The following is a 20,966-nucleotide window of genomic DNA, read 5'->3' on the forward strand; positions in this document are numbered from 1 at the left end:
TGATCTTTCTGGAAAACCTGTTTTACTCAGCAACCTTGAAAACTTAGTGTCAGCTGTTGCAAAGGTTTTGCCTCTAGTCTGAACCATTCTTAGAGAAGTGACACAGTCGTGCCAGTAGGGAATGACACTGCAGTGACCTGTACCTACAGGCTGAAGGCTGATCTGTAAAGGAGAGAAACTTCAGCGCCACAAATTTGGGCTTTTCCCATTCAAAAGAAGGGAAGAGTTCTTGGATCTGCAGCTTTTCACGTGGTTTGTTGCTAGGACCAGCTCCTGCAGCAGCAGCTATTCCTGGCCATTACAAGTGGAGTAGAAAATCTGAAAAGAAAGCTGTGTTTGATGCTGAGGCTTGAGGTCACAGCCCTGAGAGAAGTGAAACCCCCAGCTGAGATTGAGGTCACAACTGGGAACACTTGGAAGAGCCAGTGGTCTGTGGTAAAGAGCTGAGAGGTGTAGTGGAGGAACAAGCTGCCAGCTTTCTGACCCTCATCTTCTCCCTTACTTGCAGCATTTACCTCCCTTTGCCCATTAATTTGACTTTTCCTTTTTTTGCAGTATAGATCACAATGTTGTTGGTGATGATGGCAGCAACATAATTGCTGCAGAAGTTAAGCAGATTAAAAAGAAAATCTTGTTGCTTTCAGACAGAGAACGGGCTGAGAGATAATGATATAAAGCCAAGAGTCTCAGAATGGGAAGTGATTCAGGAAGCTGGCGTGAAACTCAAGCCCATGTATGGCCCAGGATACACTGGCATAAAGAACCTGGGAAATAGCTGCTACCTCAATGCTGTCATGCAAGCCATTTTCAGCATCCCAGAGTTCCAGCGAGCGTAAGTAGCTTCACACCAGTTCTTGTCACTAGCTGCTGCTTGCTCAATGTGTTGTTTTTCTAAGAAAAATGGTATTTTAATTTTTGTCTTCTCTGCAAACAGGCCTCTTTCAGTCAGTTCAGTGGCTGCTTAGAGGATTGGAAAAGGTTGGAACACAAAATCCAATCTGCCTTTGAAACCAGAACTTACTGACTTAAGTGGCAGGAAATCATATGCCACCTTGTAAATTTGATGTCTCTGTCTCTGCTGTTTATATACATATGCACATATCTCTATTTATCTTGGTATCATCAGTATCACATTAGGGGTTTTGTCCTGGTCCATGCCTTTGTACCACTGCAGGAGACATTCTGTTGCTCCAGTGTGATTTGTACAAAAAACTGGCACAAACATGTTAATATTGATTCATTCTAGTAGAAAACAATGCACCTGTTGCATGCAGGTCTGGCTAAGGAGGGAAACTGTCAGAGGCATATTTTAATTAAAATTTAAAAAATCATGAAAAAAGCCTATTCTTCCACTGAATAATTAAGAGGACAAAAGCACAATAGAAGAATATGAAATACTCATGGTGACCAAAACTGAACACATCACTCCAAGGAGAGAAGCCTTTTTGTAAAGGACAGTCTGTGGTTTGAAATAAAATTCAGAGTTCTCTTTCATTCCACAGCACCAGTAATGTATGTGCTGGAAGTAAATCTTTTAGATTTTGGAAAGCCTGCCAGATTTTCATGTTAGAATTACCTTCTGGAGAAGAAGAGGAAGAAAACTTGTGTTTGCTTACTTTGTTAGCCAAATGTAGTACAGTCTGTAGATTCATTAAGTTCCAGCTCTTCTACCTCCATTGCTGAAAAATATCAAGGAAGATAATTTTCCACAGCATGGTCCTTGGAGTTACCTGGAACACTTAGTGTCAACAAAGTAGTGGAGATCTTTGGAAGAGGGACCAGGCAGAAATCACATGTATTCTTCCAATATGGCCACATCTACCTAGCCTGCTTTTATTTGTGCTCAGAGAGTGTGCTACTGAATGCTTCCAGCAGATTGGCTACAACTATGTGTGTTCTGGTGTCAGAATGGTTTCTCTGAAGAATCTCAATAGAAACACTCTTTTTACATGGTTCTGCTACAAATTTGAGTTTATTTGCTTGTGTTGGTTAGGAGTAGAAAATACCTTGGTTCTCAACTCAGCTCTGTGGTTTTGAGCAACACCATTGTGCAGCTATTTCAAGATCAAGGAATAGAATTTAAATTCCAGATGAACAGCACTGCCATATCCTTTATATCTAGGAGCTTCTAAGTAAAGCCTCTATGTCTGTTACCTAATTTCTTTACTATTAGTTTTGCATGATAGAAGCACTCACCAAGGATAGATTGACTCATTAAGCTGCAGTATTTGAACGTTTCTCCTTTGTTCTTGCTGCCCAGGTATGTGGGAAACCTTCCGCGAATATTTGACTACTCTCCTCTTGATCCAACACAAGATTTCAACACTCAGATGTAAGTTTTCTCAATTATTTACTTGGTCAACTTAAATAGAATCTAAATAACTTAATGGCAGGGCAAAAGAACACCTTTTCATGGGCTTGAAAGTGAGATATGACACAAGGTAGAATGGAAAGATTTGCCCACTTAGTTGCAGGTAATGATGTTCCGTTTCAAAAACAGTAAACTTCTTTTTTGCTTGAAATAAAAGTCTTCTATTCTTTTCTGTTTTTCTCACATGTTTGTTTCCACCCCACCTTCTTCCTTACAGGGCTAAACTGGGACACGGCCTCCTTTCAGGCCAATACTCTAAGCCACCCATGAAATCTGAGCTTATTGAGCAGGTGATGAAAGAAGAACACAAGGTATTTGCCTGCGTTTGTACAGCCTGGTAACTAGGTAAAAGTGATATCCTGAGAAAAGGGAACAGGTGCTGGGCATTGAAGAACACGTGTGGGTCCAGCATGGATGGGATGCTTAGCAAGGTGGAATGTGCAGGATACCAGTCAGGGATATATTAGTCAGGCTCTATTTGTGCAGCACATTAAAGCAAGCATTGGTTCTGCTAATAAAGTATTCTGCTGCTCCAGTGATGAGTGCAAATGTTCATAGAATTGGCAACCAATGTTTATCTTCTCTGAGGAACAAAAAAAATCCAGAGAGTCTTGAGTATTGGAAGCAAGCTTATAAATCCTCTGTAAATTTCAGAAAGAAGTACAAAGAGCTAAAGAATTCTTTCCAGGAAGGGTCTGACAATATTCCACCTGATTTCTGGAGAAGCTGTCTAGGTAATGCAAGATTAAGTGGTGCTGGAGGCTTTCATGTAGATGGAGGGGCCATGCAGAGCCATAGAAGTGATGCATGTTTCTCCCACAGAGCCATGGTGATAGTTTCCATGGAAATGCGTGTTTTCCTCTACCTTCATCTATCAATTATTGATATACGAATTTCTCCTGGAATCAGAATGCCAGTGAGATTTTGGACAGACAGAGTACTGATACAGAGTAGTTTACATGATCTGAAAGTCCTGTGTCTCCTTGGTTTGTACGGCAGCTATTCATTGTTTTGGAAAAACAAATAATGAATCCTGCTTGCTTCAAGTTCAACTTCAAAACTTACCAACACACCCCTAGGACTAAGGAATAGTGGAACAGATTTCACCATGCACTGAATTATGTGTACTGACTGACCTGCTTTGCTAAACACACCCAGGATGTGAATGAAGAATAATGTGCTGGAAGTTCAGGGACCTGAATCCTTCAAATAAAGCTACACCTCCATGTTTAGCTCTGCATCCACTACTACCAATGAGATATTGAGAACTTTGTAATGACAGATGGTATAAATCTCTGTTAGGTTGCAGTAGGCATCTACTGGCATTTAATGGTGCTTGTGGTGTTCATAAATGCAGTTTAATAAAGTTGAAGTTACATGCCTCAAATGAATTCCTTATCAAGCAATTCATAGCAGATATTAGGATTTGAAACAGCTTTTACACCTTTTGTTCCTTGTTGTATTGAAGACTTATTTTAAAAAAATCAGATGTAGATATTTTCTCCATTCCTTCACTCTGGGAATGTGAATCTATGTTTTTTTCAGCTTGGGGATGCTTTTTTTTGTTTGGTGCCTTCCCCCTCCCACCACTAATGCTGATATACATTGAGATATTATTTTGTCTTTCAGAGACATTTTAATAAATATAACTGCATAGAATTTTAGGCCTTCAGTGTTTTCAAGTGCTTTTGCTTTGTGTCTATAAAATCAATTATTAATTTTATTTTTTTTTCCTTTCCTTTTTTGTCCCCTCCTACATGCAAAGAAGTTCTGTAGCTTTCTGAGCCTTTGGAACTCATCCAAAGTTTTGGGGAGTTGTTGCTTGTAGAAGCAATTCATATGAGATCTGCAGTGGTCCAGCACAATCTATATTTAGCTAAACTATTTTGCAACTGTTGATGGGGAAAGTATGCCAGGTATTCTATAAATATTCATGGTACTGTGGAGTTGAAATTTTTCACCACGGGACTTTAGCCTGGAAATGGCAGCATTTTTCTTGGACCCACTTTAACATTAAAAAGAGGCTGAAAGCCTAATGGGTCATCAGCTACTACTTGATTTTCTGTTTAGAGCTTTAGCTTTGGGGGAGTTTTGTGTCCTTGAGGTGGAAAGGGTTTAGATTGCAAGATTCAATCCTCTTTTATAGACTGTCACACATAGCATGTTTCTCTTCTTCTTGTTCAAAGTGTATAGGTATAAACAAGGCTTGATTCCAAACTCACTGCATTATACAGCAGGATGAGTGTGCCATAATTCTGCTTCTGGCATGGGAAGAAGCCTGGTATTTAGTGATCTGAGCTAGTTTATGCATTTCTCTCCCGAGTCCTAGTTTTGATGAAAGGCAGTTGAGGACATTGAAGCAAATATAACCCAAGATTCAGAAATCCCTAGAACATCTCTTCGTCCAAGCAATACCAGGACTCTGTCTCTTTACAAGAGACTTTAAGGAGCATCTTAGGCTAATGTGGTTGCTGGTGTAGTGCCAGAAATTAAAAAAGAATTAAAATTGAGAATCTGCCTTTGGTTTCAGTGGTTCTAGGAGTATTCTACCCTGGTAAAACAAAGAATAAAATTTTGCTCTTTTAGTGTGTGCTTTATGTGCCTTCCATTTCATGCTACTTTTTCTATTTTTATGTTGGTGTGATAATGCAACTCTAGTAATGAATGAGATTGACTGAGTTTTTAACAGCCTTTGAGAATTATACTTTTGCTACGATGGCCTTGAAAATTATTTGGTTTCATAGAGGAAGAGAGCAAATCTGAAGAAAAGATTCTGACCCCTTCAGAAGTGTTATTTAAATGGCAAAATAGCTAGTGTTGTCTTGAGGATCTGGAATGACTGGGGAGTCCTCTTAAACTAGCATAGAGGATGAGAAAGTCAAAACTAGGACTCTCTTGGAAGCTAGAGATTTTCTGATTTAGGGTAGTTTCCCACTGAAAGGCTAAAGGCAATGAGTTATGGTCTTTCAACATGACCAACACCTTTCTGAAAACTACTAACCTTTAGCAAACCTTGAGTAGTCTCTTTTAATTTGCAAATGCCTTAGAACAGGTAGAGTGAGCACTGTAGAAACTAAGTCATAAAACATACTCTAAAACCCCCAAATCATGTTTTGGGCCCTCCCCATTTTTATTAAAATGGAAAAGTAGATGAAACAGAAACTATCATTTCTCCAGTGGCAGAAATGGGCCACAGGTAGATCTAGTGGAGTGACTTTGGGATATTTGGTCCAGGATTGAATAAAAATGTTTCTTTAAAATTTTTCTCTTTGTTTCATTTAGCCTCAACGCAATGGAATATCTCCCAGGATGTTTAAGGCTTTTATAAGTAAAGGCCACCCAGAATTTTCCTCTAATAGACAACAAGACGCACAGGAATTTTTCCTACATCTTATAAATCTAGTAGAGGTGAGAAAATCCCAATTAATGCTTCTTTTCCTTGGTTATATTAGAAAATGAGGGCAAATCTGTTGTATGAGAGTCTAATTTTTTTAATTACAGTGTATTTGGTCTTAGATATATAGAAAATGCCACTAATGGAAATGTATTTTGGTTTATAAACAGTTGTTTCTTTAATTCTTCCTTTTCTTTACTTCAGACTCTTGCATGACCATTCGCAGGGCCAATGCTGCTGATAGCAGCTGTAGGAGATATAAAGAGGTCAAGCATCACTGTACAGGCTATAAGATTTATAAACATATGTGACCTTTTAAATTGCTGTTTGTGTTATGTTTACATGCTATCTGTTTGCTTACCATATTGAAGTTTGTCATGGAATATTAACAAATTGGGTATTATTATTATTATTATTATTATTATTATTATTATTCCTAATTAATATAATTAGGGAGCAAATTAATTACCCTGTCCAGCTCTTTTGCAAATCCCAGCTGTACATCACTGAATCACAGGAGGAAGGACTTCTCTGCTGAAAACTATGTAACTATTTGTCAGTTGAATATTTTAGTATAAAAGTCTAAGTTCCACTGAGCTCCAGCTCACTGCTGTGTGTATAAGAATCATACTGTGAATTTTAATGCTGTCTTTCTGAAAAGGAATTTACAAATACATCAGTTTTGATGTAAAGCATTTCTTGTCTACCCTCCTCCCTCGTTTTCCCATTTTCCCCAAGAATCGAGGGTGTTTATTCATGTGTTACAGTCTCTAGATGAAGTTACTCACATTTGCATGCATAATGTTCCACATCCCAAAATGCATGTACTGATTATAGGGTGGTTAGAAGACACTTCTCTGTTTCTTGCCTGATAACAGGCATTACCGTGAACAACAAGGAGGAGGTATATTATTTGTTTGACATTCCCATTTGGATAATGAACTACAAGTTGCTTGTTCTGTTTCAGTGCAGATTGAGAGTGGTGGGAGCAATTCTGTTTGCTGAAAGGATGCTCCGTGTTATTTGCCTGAGCTTTCTATCTTTATTGTAACCTGCCACCTCCCTACCTCCTTCTGTTCACCTTGACTCAGTCAGGTTCATTAGGCACATGCTCTGCAAGTTCCTGTGTAGAAAGATACTGCTGTGGGTGCAGACATTGTGGACTTCAGTTTATTCTCTACGGGTGCAAGATTTTTGCATTCAGTGCAATGCAAGCTGAGCTGCCAGATCCGGGTGCAAGATCGGTGTCTTTGTGCTCGCCATAAAACAACCAGCAGCCTTTGGGTTGTCTGGTCATTTTAATGGTCATCACATAAGTGATTGGGTTTAATATTCCTTTCAGAGGAACCCTGTGGGTTCAGAAAACCCGAGTGATGTGTTCCGGTTCCTGGTGGAGGAGCGCACGCAGTGCTGCCAGTCCAGAAAGGTCCGCTACACCGAGAGGGTGGACTACATCATGCAGTTACCTGTTGCCATGGAGGCAGCAACAAACAAAGGTAAAGAAAGAAACTGGTCTGTTTGACCCAGGGATGTGCCACACTTGTAGTACAAGGTGTTCACCCTTGTTTTGCGTGTGTGTTGCGGGGGCAGGGGGGTCATGTGTGTGCCCAGAGATCCCCCTTAGGACTGAATCTCCTTTGTCCTGGGCAGTGAAAAGGTTTATAAACTAACTTCTTCATCATAAAAAGGGAACTGAACATACTAGCTAATAAATATCTGGTAAAAACACACTCATAAACCCCAAACCCCCCAAACCAATCAAAAAAACCGAATTGGCTTTGTGTTTGTTAGCAGCAGATTAGAAGATTTAATATGATAATAGAGAATAGGGGTATAAGATAGTTTGTAATGTATAAATACAAAATACACAATTTGGATATCCTGGACTGTAGGGAAGGAGGATGAAGCATTGGATGTTGATTTAATAAACAGGAGTGGCTTTTTGATGCCTACAAGCTGTCTGAAATAGGACGCTTGTTTTTAAAGGAGACAATAGGTGAGGAGACTTGAAAACTTGGAAGCAGGAGAGAGGCACTGACAAATCGTGGTTGCCCCTGCAATCAGTGGTGAAGAGTCTTGCAGACTAACAATAAATGTGTGCTTGAGGTAGAAGTGAAGGAGACATCACAGGAACAGTAGAAGGGGGATGTGCCTCACAGATTCAATATGTAAAATATTTTATAGCCAGAGGGAAGTATTTTGGTTGTTTAGTGAGATCCTTTGAAGTAGCACAAAGCTGAGAAGTCTACCTACTGCTTTTCACCTAGCCCACAACTCCTTGAAGTGGACGTTAAGTTTAGGATAACTTTGCAATCTTTGTTCATCAGTTTCAGTGATGATTCTGTTGCTTATAAAAGAGCATGTTATTTCCAGGTAATGACTCAGAAGACAGATTAGTTTATAAATTTGCCATATGGCACTGCTCAGCTTGCTGGTGTCAGGACTTTTTCTAGATCATACATAATCCTGTCCTGTCCAGATAGTCAGATGACAGAAATAGACAGCAATAACTTTCCAACTCAGATTGAGCTGATAAAGTGGGTAGTTGGTGTTACTATTCACACAGGATTCTGACTGTCATGGCAAGATTTTCATTGGTGGTTGCCTGGCATTTCCAGTTCTGTGTTTTCACCATGAACAAACCCCTTCAAAATAGAGATGTGTCTTTAAGTGTAGCTCCTGAACCCGATGCAGACAAAAAAATTTGGTGTCTGGTTAAAGCCATGTAAAAGTTTTATTGCTAAGTATTTTTTTGCATTTTCAAAACTTGCAAAAATAGGCCTGGTGAGGAACACACAACCATGACAGTATTCATTAGTGTTGTGCATATTTCTCAGATGAATTAATTGCCTATGAATTGAAGAGGCGAGAAGCAGAAGCTGCAAGGAGACCTCCACCAGAACTTGTCCGTGCCAAGATCCCATTTAGTGCATGTCTGCAGGCCTTTTCTGAACCCAGCAATGTAGAGGATTTCTGGAGTAGTGCCCTTCAAGCAAAATCTGCAGGAGTTAAGTAAGTGTGTGTCCAGCTGCCTGTTAAAATCTGTGCTCTGTGCTTGTCTTGCTACCTGGACGTGATACAGAGAGGAACAGACAAAAGCATAGTGGGTTTTGCTGTTGTATTGTTGTTGGGGCTCACTCATAAATGTGATGTGCAGATCAAGCCTGACAAGTTGTAGTGATGCATTGAGCAGGAAATCAATTGTTCTCAACTGTCATCCTCCAAGAGGTGATGCAGTCTGGTTGTTAAGAGCTTGAACTTTAAATGCTTGTAGCTTAATTGTTTGCCCACATTTTAGAATTTGATCCTGTCTATCAACTAGCAATGGTTCATCTCAGTGTGCATGAGGTTCTGAAGTCTGTGCTCCATGTGATTTTGTTGCCTTGTTTGAAAGAATTGTATTTCTTGTCCTTGACAGGACTTCCCGTTTTGCTTCGTTTCCTGAGTACTTAGTGGTGCAGATAAAGAAATTCACCTTTGGCCTTGATTGGATACCCAAAAAGCTTGGTACGTGCTTTTTATATTTACCTTTTCTTCATTCTATCCAAGATAATGGATAAAGTGTACACGCTTTGGTCTGTAATGAGGACCTGACTTGACTCTTAAGTTTGTACTGTGAAGATCCTAATTGAGTCTTCTTTCCTTTTATGACAAGTTAAACCAAACCAGCAGGTCTGTGGAGTTAAAACACAGTTTCATGTAATCTGACCTCCTAGTTAAATTGTTTTAGTGTTCCAAATGTCTCAAATAACTTTTCAGAAGGAGAATCCTGTCTGTGCTTGTACCTTGAGTATCGGAGTCCCCTCTCTGAAGGGGTAGGTTACACCACAAGGGTCATTTTGCTGGGTGCATAAGCTTAGCCTGTTTCTCTGCTTTTGTAGATGTTTCTATAGACATGCCAGATTTCCTGGATATCAGCCACCTTCGGGCCAGGGGGCTCCAGCCAGGAGAAGAGGAACTTCCAGACATTGCTCCTCCCATTGTCATTCCCGATGATCCAAAAGGTATTTACTGGCTTACTGTCTCATGTGTTCCCCTTTCCTTCTAGCACACAGGGATTCTCTTTAATCTTCACATTTTGGGACTGTGAACAAAAAAGCAGTTCTGTGCTTCTGTCATTGAAGACTTTTACAACACAGCCTTTTGTCTTCCCTGCTAGACATCCCTAGTTCTTCCAGCTTTGATGTTTTCAGGCTGGTTTGGGTTGGAACGGGGGGTTCCAACCCCTGTGCCATGGGCAGAAATTTTAAAATCTGTCTTTTATTGCAATTATTGATGTAGGATTTTAGTGTTACAGTTCTGAGCAGGTGCTCTTCTCCTTAGTCACAGACTTTACTTAGTAATTCCGAACATTTGGTTCAACGTGGCACAACAAGGACAACATGTCTGCAGAACTGATTAATTCACCGGACAATACTTTGTGCACAAGGGGCCACATTTTAAGATAACAGTTTTCCAGGCATAGATTAAGATTAAAATTTTTATTAATTCTTAAAATACAAGGATTGTTAGCTGCATGTTAGACATGCAGCTGCCCATGCATGCATAGTTCTCTTCTCTGGATGCACGTGGCTGTACAGCCCATTAAAAAAGGCTGTCTTAAGGAGATGATGTCAAAAGGCTAACTAAAATATTTCTAGAGCAGAAAGGAGTGAATAACATGCTATGCTGGCTTTTTCCCCCTTAAATACCGTTTCTTTTACGCTAAAGTTCAGAAACAAGAATATTAGAATGTCCTCCTTCCTCCTCCCCTGGGTTTTTCTGGAAAACAAAATGGTTTATGGGTAGTAAAATGATGCCTTAGTAAATGGCTAGTAAAATGTGCTAGTTTATAGCTAGTAAAATGTGACCTTAGACCCAGGTTGTTGCAATTTCCTCCAAATGACTGGCATTTGGGTGCTTCAGTATTTAATATGAAACCAGTAATGCAACTACTCTCATGACATGATGCCCCTATTTGCTTGGATATTTTTAATAGAAATGGCATAATATCAAGCTGTATGTAGGTGAAAGAACACCAGTACCTGAAATTGTGTGCAGATGAAGGATATCGCAAAATTCAGTTCTCTAAAGGTTTTAATTTCATCCCATATCTGTAGAGGTTTCTCACAAAGGCCTGTTCCTTCTTACCCTCTTGTTGAATGGACTGATCTAGTTTTAGTGTAAATGCATGGCTGATGATACTTTATTTATAACAAAACAGATTCTTGCTTAGGTCAACCATCAGCTTTATTTCCTACTGGTTTTTAGTACCAGTGACACTTTGCTCTGAACTAAGGGAAATTACTGCTCTAGTTCATGGCAAAAACATTGGGGATGTAAGGATGAGTGTGCCTTGTCTCTATGAGGTCAAATGTTTCTATGACTTTAAAAATATGGAATTGTTTTTTCACATATGGATCTGCTTAACCTTCATATAAGTCCTTTTCCCTGTTTTTTTTTCCATTCTTAATTTTCAGATCGTATGACGAACCATTTCATGGAGTGTACGTATCTCATTTTTCTGAGACTGGTATTTCAGCTGCTTAAAAGGTTGTCATGCTTTTGCTCAGCTAATGGATTCTCATCATAGAGATGCATGAAATGTTGCCCTGCATGCTTCTAAATAACAGCTGATTTCTGTACTTGTTCAGCATTTACTTCCACATGTGTGGGATTCTCTTAGAAAAGAGTCTGTAGTAGCATCAGTGTAGCCAGAATATGAGCTGCTCCTCCATCTGCTGCTCCTCAGGAGGATCTTGCAGTTCTGGAGGTCACAGCTACTTGATCCTGGCTCCCTCTGGACAGTGATTTAATCTAAAGCTGTCATTCAGAGATGAAGTTCAAGTGGACACTGATAGATCTGGAAGGTGTTGTTTCTCTAACCTGCAAGATCCTGCCTTTGAGAGGTGCTTGTTTTTGGCTGCCATTTCTAGCTAAGTTCACCATCTGACTTCCTCACCCCTTGAAATCCAGTGGTGAGGTTTCTTAATAAATAAAGTCCTGTAGTCATCCATCAAGGTTTAATGATCTGTGTAGATTACTGTGACAAAAGATTATCTCTAAGTCCATAGCAACTACTGTAATGCTGTGTACAAGGCTTATGGCTGTGGGTTTATTGAAGTACGAAACCAAATCCAAGGGATAGGTACTGTAATATGAATAACAATAACCATTAATAACAATAAGACATCTTATACACTGGATGAAATTAGACTTTGATATTTTAGAAGGTCTTTTCTTGTAGCCCTAGATATTGATGAGTCTTCAGTTATGCAACTGGCAGAAATGGGCTTTCCTTTGGAAGCCTGTCGGAAAGCTGTGTACTATACAGGCAACCTGGGTGCTGAAGTTGCTTTCAACTGGATCATTGCACACATGGAAGAACCAGGTCAGTGACTGGAAGGTGTAAGTTAAACTCAGTTCCTCATTGTGTATTTTGGCAGTCAGTAGAAATTTTATAATGTGTGACAGAGAAACAACGGCCCCTTCCCCACCTGGGAAACCTGGAGGTGTGAGTGAATTTTCCTAAACTGCTCCTGGGATGTGCAGAACTTGACCATTATGTGGTATCCTCTGCCTAGAAGAAGACAACAAACTAAGCTACACCAGAAGTACACCCTCCTGTCCTCACCAATGGTGTGGGCCAGCTCTGTGTTTCCACCCTTTGGCTAGGTCCGGGCTGCTAAGGGGGAAGCTGACTTGTGATCAAGTGTAAGTACAAAGAATCCTGTGGTCTGGATGCTTTTCTTCCATATCAGCCTTCTCTAGCTCAGGCTAGAGCATTCATGCTGTACTTAGAACCTGGGCTATCTAGTGATGGACAGGGCTGCTAGATGTTCTCCACGTCCTGTGTTTCATCCATGCAAAGTTCAGGCTACTGATCCAGCACTGGGTATATCTGAGTACTCCCTTGCCAGGAAGCTCCAGATTTGGTTAAGTTCATGCTTCACCATGGGCTTTTGTGCTGCTTGTGTAAATGGGGAATGAGTTTCACTTGGGCTTAGCTGACATTTTCAGGAATGGAATCGGTTCATTTTACATCTATGCACTGGGTTGTCTATTATCCTGGTGACATCATTGCTTCCATACCATTCTGTGCTACTTTCCTTCAGTTGTTTGACTTCTGCAATGTGCCAAGTTATCCCAGTCTGCTAGATATTTTGTAATGTACACATTCATTTTGGTTTTTTTGAGGCTTTCCACACATCTAAGTCCCAATTTAGATGCCAGTGAAATGAACTTACATTGATTTCGGGACTGCTTTGAGGTCCTGCTTGTTGTTTGTTTGTGTTTTTTGTTGACTTTCCACTTCAGTGAGGCAAAAGAATGAACTGATGAATATTTGTTTGTTCTAGACTTCGCTGAGCCATTGGTCGTATCTGCATTTGGAGAAGTTGCTTCCAGTGGGGCAGCAGCATTAGGAGCTGTAGGGTTAGATAACCAGCCTCCTGAAGAGATGGTTGCAATTATCATTTCCATGGGATTCCAAAGGAATCTAGCAATTCAAGCGCTGAAGGCAACAGTGAGTTCCATGGATTATTGGTAGCACTTGAATTTTGTTTCATGTTCTGTACTTTGTACAGGTGCATGCTCAGATGCCTATGAAGTGTATATAAAAATCCAGTTAGTGGATCATGCACCAGAACTATTCTGGCAGAGTGTGGTATGCCTGACTTCTCTGGAGTGGGGATGGCAGTTTGTGTGTTTCACTCAAAGTGTGGAAGACAGTGAGGAAAACTTACCTGCTTTTACTATCGTTCAACAATAACCTGGATGCCTAAAGGCTATGTGTCTGCAAGATAAGAACCTGGGGTTATGGGTCTTAATTGTGAGATTATTTCTTTTCCATATTCCAAGCCTCTGCAGAGTGCTTGTTGAATACTATTTTACTCTGAGGTAGATTGTGTACCTTTTCAAGTTTTAAGTGCTGTTAACATGATCCTTACTCTGTTCAAATACTGTTGAGTGGCAGCATGATGGTAGAGAATGTATTAAAGGCTGCTCTTTTGATTATTTGGCTCACAGAACAATAACTTGGAGCGTGCACTGGAATGGATCTTCAACCACCCTGACCTTGAGGAAGAAAGTGAACCTGCCTTGGACACGATGGATATGGAGAACAATGCTAATGCCAATATCCTTGCAGACACAGGGTCAGAGGGACCCAGGATCAAAGATGGGCCTGGAAGTAAGTTCTCCTTCAGCTTAGAACTGGTTATCACGTTGTTATGTCACACCTATACCATTCATAGAGCTCCTTCCTGTTTTGAAAGTAGTTACTGTGCCTTTTTGGACATGATCCAGACCATTCTCTTCCAGTCTTGCTTCTGGGCTTGGTTGGCTGCTGAATTCTGTGGGCTGTGTTTACTCAGAACACTCTTTCCTTGGACTCACTTAATAACCTGAGTCTGAGTTTGTTGTTACCAGAGCATGTAAGTCTGTCCTGGCCAAGATTTACTTTTTTTCTGTTGCTATAAGATAAAAAGACAGAGAAAAGCTACTATGTTTAACTCCTCAGAGTCTGAGCATCCTAAAGACAGATGCTGCTGTTACAGACCACCCGAGTTTCTGTCCTCCTGTGGTCTGCTGGACAGTTTCATAATCCTTTCAACCAAGCTCCTTGTTCAAAATATGTCAGATATAGTTTGTATCCTGCATGTATTGCTTTTGTTTTGTTTTCTTTTGGTTGAGATTCTCTGTCATACTACTGCTAAATAAACCACAAGATGGGGCTAAGGTACAGCGGGCAGAGTTGTGAAGCAGGCAAAGAACCAGATGTAAGTGGAACAGCACTGGAGTACAAAAGCTCAGCAGTGGTGCTAACATAAGGATAACACATAACGTTTTTTGAAGGGCCTTTAGTGACCAGTTCTGAAAACTGTAGTATGTTTTAAACTTCTACGTCTGGTCTTGAATGTAAAGGTCTTATGAAAAAAAATTAACAGACAATTTTATTTTTGTTTCTGTGGTTGCTACTGTTATATTAGCATAATAAATACCAACCTTAATTCTTTTGGAGACATGGGAAACATTGATTATTGCTAGGTTAAAAAAAAGAAGATTTGGAATAATTATTTTTTGTGGTACTTAGCCTTTATAGACTGAGACCATTTACTGAGTGCCTGAAATCCTGATAACCAACATGATTCTGTAAAATGGCTCCAGAAAGCCCTCTCCACCAAAATCCAGGCCCATGTCCTTATGCAATATCCTGAAAGAAGGTACCCTTTTATTTTTGGTGGTAATTTGGGTGAATGGCATGAATGGGTGGGGATCAAGAACCAATGCCGAGTTCCCCAGGGACTTTAGGCACAAAAATTGTCCTTGTGTTAAAGGAAGAGGTTTCTTTCCTGTCCTTTCTTTTATGGGCTGCTAAAATATAGACTTCTGGATTTTGTTTGATATTTAGGGGATCTGTGATCACACTTACAGACATGGCTAATTTGTGTGCAGAATGAACTCCATATCTGACACTTTCTGTGGTGCTATCTGTGAACTGGGAATGAATCTGCTGTTTTCTTTCCTGGTAGGGGCTGTGATCACAGCCCTGGTGTGTGCACAGGCCTGTGTGGGTTTGATTAGGATTGGTTTGATGTTTGACAGTGAATCTGATGTTTGACAGTGAACCTGACCAATAGGTAGAGTGAGAGTACGCTGCGGTGCTAACAGAAGCTCTGTTTGGGGGTGCAGAGTGTGAGTTAGGAGTGCTCAGCTGATTCTCCAGTATTAGAAAGAAAATTTCCCCTGGAGTCGTATTTCAGTGTTAGCAATAAAAACCTTATGATGCCATTTGTACTTCTTAAAACAGGATATGAGCTGTTTGGGTTCATCAGCCACATGGGAACATCCACGATGAGTGGCCACTATGTTTGTCATCTCAAAAAGGAAGGAAGGTGGGTGCAACTGGGAGACTCACACAGGGATAAGCAAATGCTTGGTTTGAGGCATGAATCTCTACAGTGCAGGGTGTGCTCACAGCAGACAACACGTGTTTTACCATCTATACATTTCCCAACAAAGAAATGAAATTTGTTACAGATTGTAGATGTGATGAGTCAGCTCTGATTCCACTGAGGTCTGTGCTGAAGTGTACCATTGACTCTCCCGTGCTTGCTGTTACAAATTTCTTCAGTTTGGGGCATTGGTTCTGTATCTGGCTTAGTTTATCTGAGCTGTCCCCCACTTCCTTTTGTTCCCCATTGATAGCAAGCCATCAAACTATGGGCTGATACTAGTATTGCTGGTACTGTGGTGCTGATCTGGGCTGTGATTTTGATACGCTCCCATTATCTGGCATTGGGAATCCCTGATTTTCCTTCATTTCAACTGTAATGACACATGCCTCTTCATGTCCCCATTCCTTTTCATTTCCTGGCTCTGCCAACACTCTGCTTTGGCTGTTTCTCTGATCTTTTATTCTTGTTGCAATACCTAATTTTAGATTTTAAGCTCTTTGAGGTTTATGTCTGAGAAGTCCCTGATAAACTAGTGATGATTTTCATACACACAGAGTGTGATCCATCTTTTTTTTCCTTTCAGATGGGTGATCTACAATGACCTCAGAGTCTGTGCCTCAGAACGACCTCCCAAAGACCTGGGCTACATTTATTTTTACCATAGGATACCAAGTTAGACCTCAAATCTATTTCCTGGCCTTAAGAAGCCATAAGCCTTTTTAACCTGCCCAAAAAAGCGTACAATAAAAAAGAAAATCTAAACCCAACAAAAGACCCCTAACCCTTGGACTGCCAAAAAGCAAAAGAAAACATGGGATGTTTATAGTGTATTTAAAAACAGTCATTTGATGCCGCCTTAAATGTTAGACGGGAAATTTCTATTAGGTGCTGTGTAGTACATTGTTTTAAATTTATACACCTTAAAGGCCATGCAGATTACTGGTGGAGTTTGCAACCAGTGTGGGGAGAAAGTGGAAGCTTCAGTGTTGAACAAAAATAGCCAAGTACATCCCAGCTCCTGCCTGTTCTGTCCATGCATCTGTTGAAAACCACGAACAAACATTGGTGTCTTTGGTAATTGAAAGCCAGTGTTTTCAACCAGAGCCAAGACCACTTGTGGAAATCATATAAAAGTTGGAGGGAGAGGGTATGTGACTGTTCTTCAAAGCAGATCTTATTTCAGAGGTTATTTTCAGTGCAGTGAGAAAAGTCAACTAAAGTTATGTCTGTTGAAATTCAGTGGTATAGTATTTTGATTTGCCTTTTTTGATACATAAGTCTAAGAGCCTAATGGAGATAGAAGCAATCTCCTATCAGTGCCCGGTACATTTTCTGCCAAAGAGAAATAGTTGATTTTATTTTTGCAGACATAGATTTCTTCATCTTCTCTTGAATGTTCATTTTGCAAGTTCTTCCAACAGATACAAGATTACAGATGGCTAAAAGAAGCAGACTTTCTGACTGTGAAATTAAACATATACCCTCAGGAAAGGCAAGGCTATTATTTAAATTTGGGTTTCATATGGAGGAGATAAGGAAGGGTTTAATGTCCTGTTATATTTACATCCTGGAAACTTACATCTAGACAACTCATATTCCAGCTGAAATCAACTCCCTGACGAAGTATTCACAGTGAAAATCTGCTTTCTGCTAAGGATTCTTTAAATACAGAGTTTGCTCTGTGAGCAGGGGAAATTGCCTAGTAAAATTGCTGATTTATTGATTTGCCCCTCTTTCTCCCCCTTAAAAAAACCAAACAACAAAACCCAACAAGAACAAAAAACCTTAAATTGATATTTCAGCCTTCTTAAAACTTGCAAACACACCAATAATCTGATCTCTTCAATAGACACCTTCTGAAAGGTGTTTGATGTCTCTGGCATGGTTTAAGGGGTGGGTAGGTAGGGGCTGGCCTTTCCTGTCTGTTTTTGTTTTTTTGGTGTTATTTCAGGTTGTTTTACAATGAAGAATATATATGTGGGCTTTTAAATTATATTTGAAAACACTGATTCTAGAAAAATTACAATGATGAGTGTGAAACCTTTCATGATTCCAAAAAATACCCCAAAGGTTCACAGTGTTGGCCACTGCTTAGAGACTGTTGCTGGAGTTGCCTTGTACAATGTTACTGAGCTCTCAAAATAAATTGCAACAGTCAAAAAACCCTCTTCCTTACAGAGTGGAGGAGAACCCAGGAAGTGTAATTGCATTTTCTCTGCAGTCAGTTCCTACAACTTTAATAGCAAAAATTCAGGCAGCTACACACTACAAAAGAGAACCCAAATTAAATGTCTAGGTACGAGTAGGGTATTTTATTTTTTTCCCAGTGTTTGGGGGAAAATAGTTCTCCCTCTGATCATAAAGCCTCACGCAGAGCCAAAAAACACTGTTGTTTTTTTTAATCAGTTTTTGATCTTAAAAGATTTGGAGAGAAACTCCAGTGCAATAATTCTGTACAGTGTAAAGGTGCCTAATTGCTGGGAAAGCTCCCAGCACTTAGTGCTCTTATTGACACAGAATCATGGTGTCCTAGCATATTAATAAGTGTCCCCTGTGAGATTCAGCTGCCTTGTAATTATTGAACCACCAATTCTGGATGAAATAAAAGCTGCCAGTAATTTTTTTCCTTCTTCCATGTTTTAGATAGTTGTGTACTTCACCAGAAAATGGCAGATCTGAAAATGGGATCAGCAAATCAGCAAATTATGTAGTGATACATCCTCTATTTAAAGTGAAAGTGAAAGAGCAAAACTTCCGTATATCTACATGTTTTTTCATTCTGGCAGTAGGAAAAGGAGAAAAGGCCTTTTTTTTTTCCCTCCTTTTAAAAAAAAAAGTTGTTTGTTTTTTTTTTTTAATTCACAATTATATTCCAAGGAAGTTCAGCACAACAGCTTCCCTCTTGCCTTGTGAACTTAAAGGGCTATTTATAAACTAACAAGATCTGGTGGTCACTGCCTTTTTATTTAGAAAAGTTGGGTAAATAAAGGCCAACAGAGTAATTCCCATGTTCATTATTAAACTGGAAGCATGGCTGGTCTTGTAGGATCAAGGATGGAGCTTGGACTATTGCAAACTATTTGTCTGGTGCATCCTAAAACTGTAATGGCTGTGGGACTGCCTGATGTCACAAGGCACACTTGGAAGGCTGGGAGGAGATAAACTGGAAATAGTAACTGAAAGGGGAGAGCCCTTGGCTGGCTGTGTAAGGGAACTGTAGCAGCTCAGCTCCTGAAAGTTCTTTTTAGTTCATGACTCGTGTTCTGCCCACCCAAAACCACCAAGCTGGTCAGGAGTGCAGGGAGCAGTTTAGGGGAAGGGCTTACAGGACTTCTGAAATTTAGCAGTTAGAAATATGTTAGAAATTCTTCAGTCAGCTGCTTGAGGCATTATTTTATTCTCTCCCAAAGCAGTGGCTTCCCTTCTTTTTCAAATTGCTGGTTGTCTCCCTTTTGTGATGGGATATGTGTGAAGAACATCTTGAATCTGGAGGACAGGATGTAAACTCCTGACTCTTCAGCCTAATGTGGGGGAGAGGAGTTTGTTTTGGTGGTTTCTTTTGTTTTGTTTTGTTTTGTTTTTTAAACTACGGCATGCAGAAACCACACTCAAACAGCCTGTACTGAATAATTTATCAGGCTTTGGCTGCTAAAATTTATATATGCTGAGTTGTGCTGGGCCAGACCTCAGTACACAACCTGGGCACACTCCCTGTGTCTGAGTGGTGGAAGAGCTGCTGGGGAGTTCAGTGTGCTGAGGGCTTCTTGCCAAAAAAGAGATGGAGGAAGAAAAATCACTGTGAGCTGTTTGAGACAATCTAACCTGAGAATTATGGCAAGCCAGGACTTGGCAGTGAATAATTCTCTTATTTCTCAGACTGATTTTTACTTCTATGTATAATACATTTAGGTTAGGAAATTGGAAGGAAGAAAAACTCAACAACTTCTACTCGTTTAGAATAAAAATTAATTTATTCAGAGCTGTGGTTTTACAACAAGTGTAGATGTTTCTGAACTCCCATCACTTGAAACTCTACTGGGTTCAATGACATTACCTCTGACTCACTTTGGTGGAACTGAAACCAGCCTCAGCCTAGTTCTTTGCTTCAGGCAGCCTCCACTGGGTCACAGAACACATTTGGATTATGGGTACAACCAGAGCTCATTAGATTGCTTTAGAAGCCTCTCCAATTCATTCCTTTTGTTCTCCATCCTGGCAGCAGCCATTTTTATCCTCTTTGCTGCTTTCATGCATTGAAAGACTATGCAAAATATGTAACTGGACATTTTATTGTTTTCCCCATCACCCTTCCTACTTTAATGGCTGAGATCAGTGTCTGATTTCTACTCACTCTTCAGTGGTTTTACTGTTGTATCCTGGAAATGTCTGTCCTGGTTTACTTTGCACCACTCAGAATTGTTTGCTTGAAGCACTGTTAACTTTTTGGAGAGTATTTGTCCAAGATGAGAAAGGTTGTGAATGACATTGTTGCAACTGTTTTAAATTAAAAAGAAATATTCTCACATCTGGTGACTGTGTGGATTCTTGCTTCTTTCTTTCCTGTCTGAAGAGGAATAGACTGAACGTGTTTTGATTCTACCTCTTTTCTTATTCTTTGTGGTCACTTTTGGTGTTTTACTTAAAAAAAAAATAACCTGCAGAGGGAACAGAGAGGTTCATGAGTCTTGATTTCTTGTGACTCCTGGCATTTTGCAGATTGAAAAAAAGAGAAATCCACAAGCCCTGAGTTGATATAAACCAAGGCAAAAATAGAAAACAGGATTTAAGTCAAGATTGATTTTTTGTTTTTAACTTTTAAGCCAGTTGATGTTCTTTGATCACAAGAGTTGGCGAGGTTTGTGTGAAATAGTGTTGTCATTTCACCCCAAATTCCTGCTTTATCATGGTCTGTAATTTGTCATACTCACTTAGAAATTTCATCTGCAGTAAAGGAGAAGTCTATTTCCCTCACGTGTAAGGACTTTACATAGCAATGTGACCACTGGGAGTCTGGTAGGTGCAAGAATAGGCCAAAAAAGAAGACTGAGGATGACAAGCATTTCTACTTTTTACAGGATCATGAAACCAGGAACTGGAGGAGAGGTAAAAGAGGTAAATCTGCCAGGCTCCGAGTGACACTTCCTGATGTGGAAATACAGGACATGTGACATGTTGAAAGATAAGAAATGTAAAGTTGGTTCAGCTTCTGAAATCCAAATTTAATGATCTTTTTTGGTCTCTTTTCTATGACAGATATCCTTTG

The 20,966-nt window shown here is 39.9% G+C and overlaps 1 protein-coding gene across 3 annotated transcripts in view; it reads left to right on the forward strand.

Moving 5' to 3' along the window:
• USP13 (ubiquitin specific peptidase 13) overlaps window positions 1-20,233 on the forward strand; it is a 48,567-nt gene extending 28,334 nt beyond the window's left edge. For 2 of the 3 annotated variants that reach the window (XM_064665914.1, XM_064665915.1), the window contains 14 exons: window positions 645-832; window positions 2,261-2,332; window positions 2,589-2,682; window positions 5,654-5,779; window positions 7,108-7,261; window positions 8,603-8,777; window positions 9,184-9,272; window positions 9,647-9,769; window positions 11,225-11,251; window positions 11,992-12,135; window positions 13,103-13,269; window positions 13,773-13,935; window positions 15,556-15,640; window positions 16,287-20,233. In XM_064665914.1, the coding sequence (XP_064521984.1) occupies window positions 645-832; window positions 2,261-2,332; window positions 2,589-2,682; window positions 5,654-5,779; window positions 7,108-7,261; window positions 8,603-8,777; window positions 9,184-9,272; window positions 9,647-9,769; window positions 11,225-11,251; window positions 11,992-12,135; window positions 13,103-13,269; window positions 13,773-13,935; window positions 15,556-15,640; window positions 16,287-16,380 (1,701 nt within the window). In that variant the 3' untranslated portion in view covers window positions 16,381-20,233. Of the gene's footprint in view, window positions 1-644; window positions 833-2,260; window positions 2,333-2,588; window positions 2,683-5,653; window positions 5,780-7,107; window positions 7,262-8,602; window positions 8,778-9,183; window positions 9,273-9,646; window positions 9,770-11,224; window positions 11,252-11,991; window positions 12,136-12,218; window positions 12,459-13,102; window positions 13,270-13,772; window positions 13,936-15,555; window positions 15,641-16,286 lie in introns of those variants that run through there. The other variant, XR_010433023.1, reaches the window with a different exon arrangement.
• The last annotated feature ends 733 nt before the right edge of the window (window positions 20,234-20,966 follow it).

This window comes from Pseudopipra pipra, chromosome 10 (assembly GCF_036250125.1).
Source record: "Pseudopipra pipra isolate bDixPip1 chromosome 10, bDixPip1.hap1, whole genome shotgun sequence".
Classification (NCBI taxonomy): domain Eukaryota; kingdom Metazoa; phylum Chordata; class Aves; order Passeriformes; family Pipridae; genus Pseudopipra; species Pseudopipra pipra.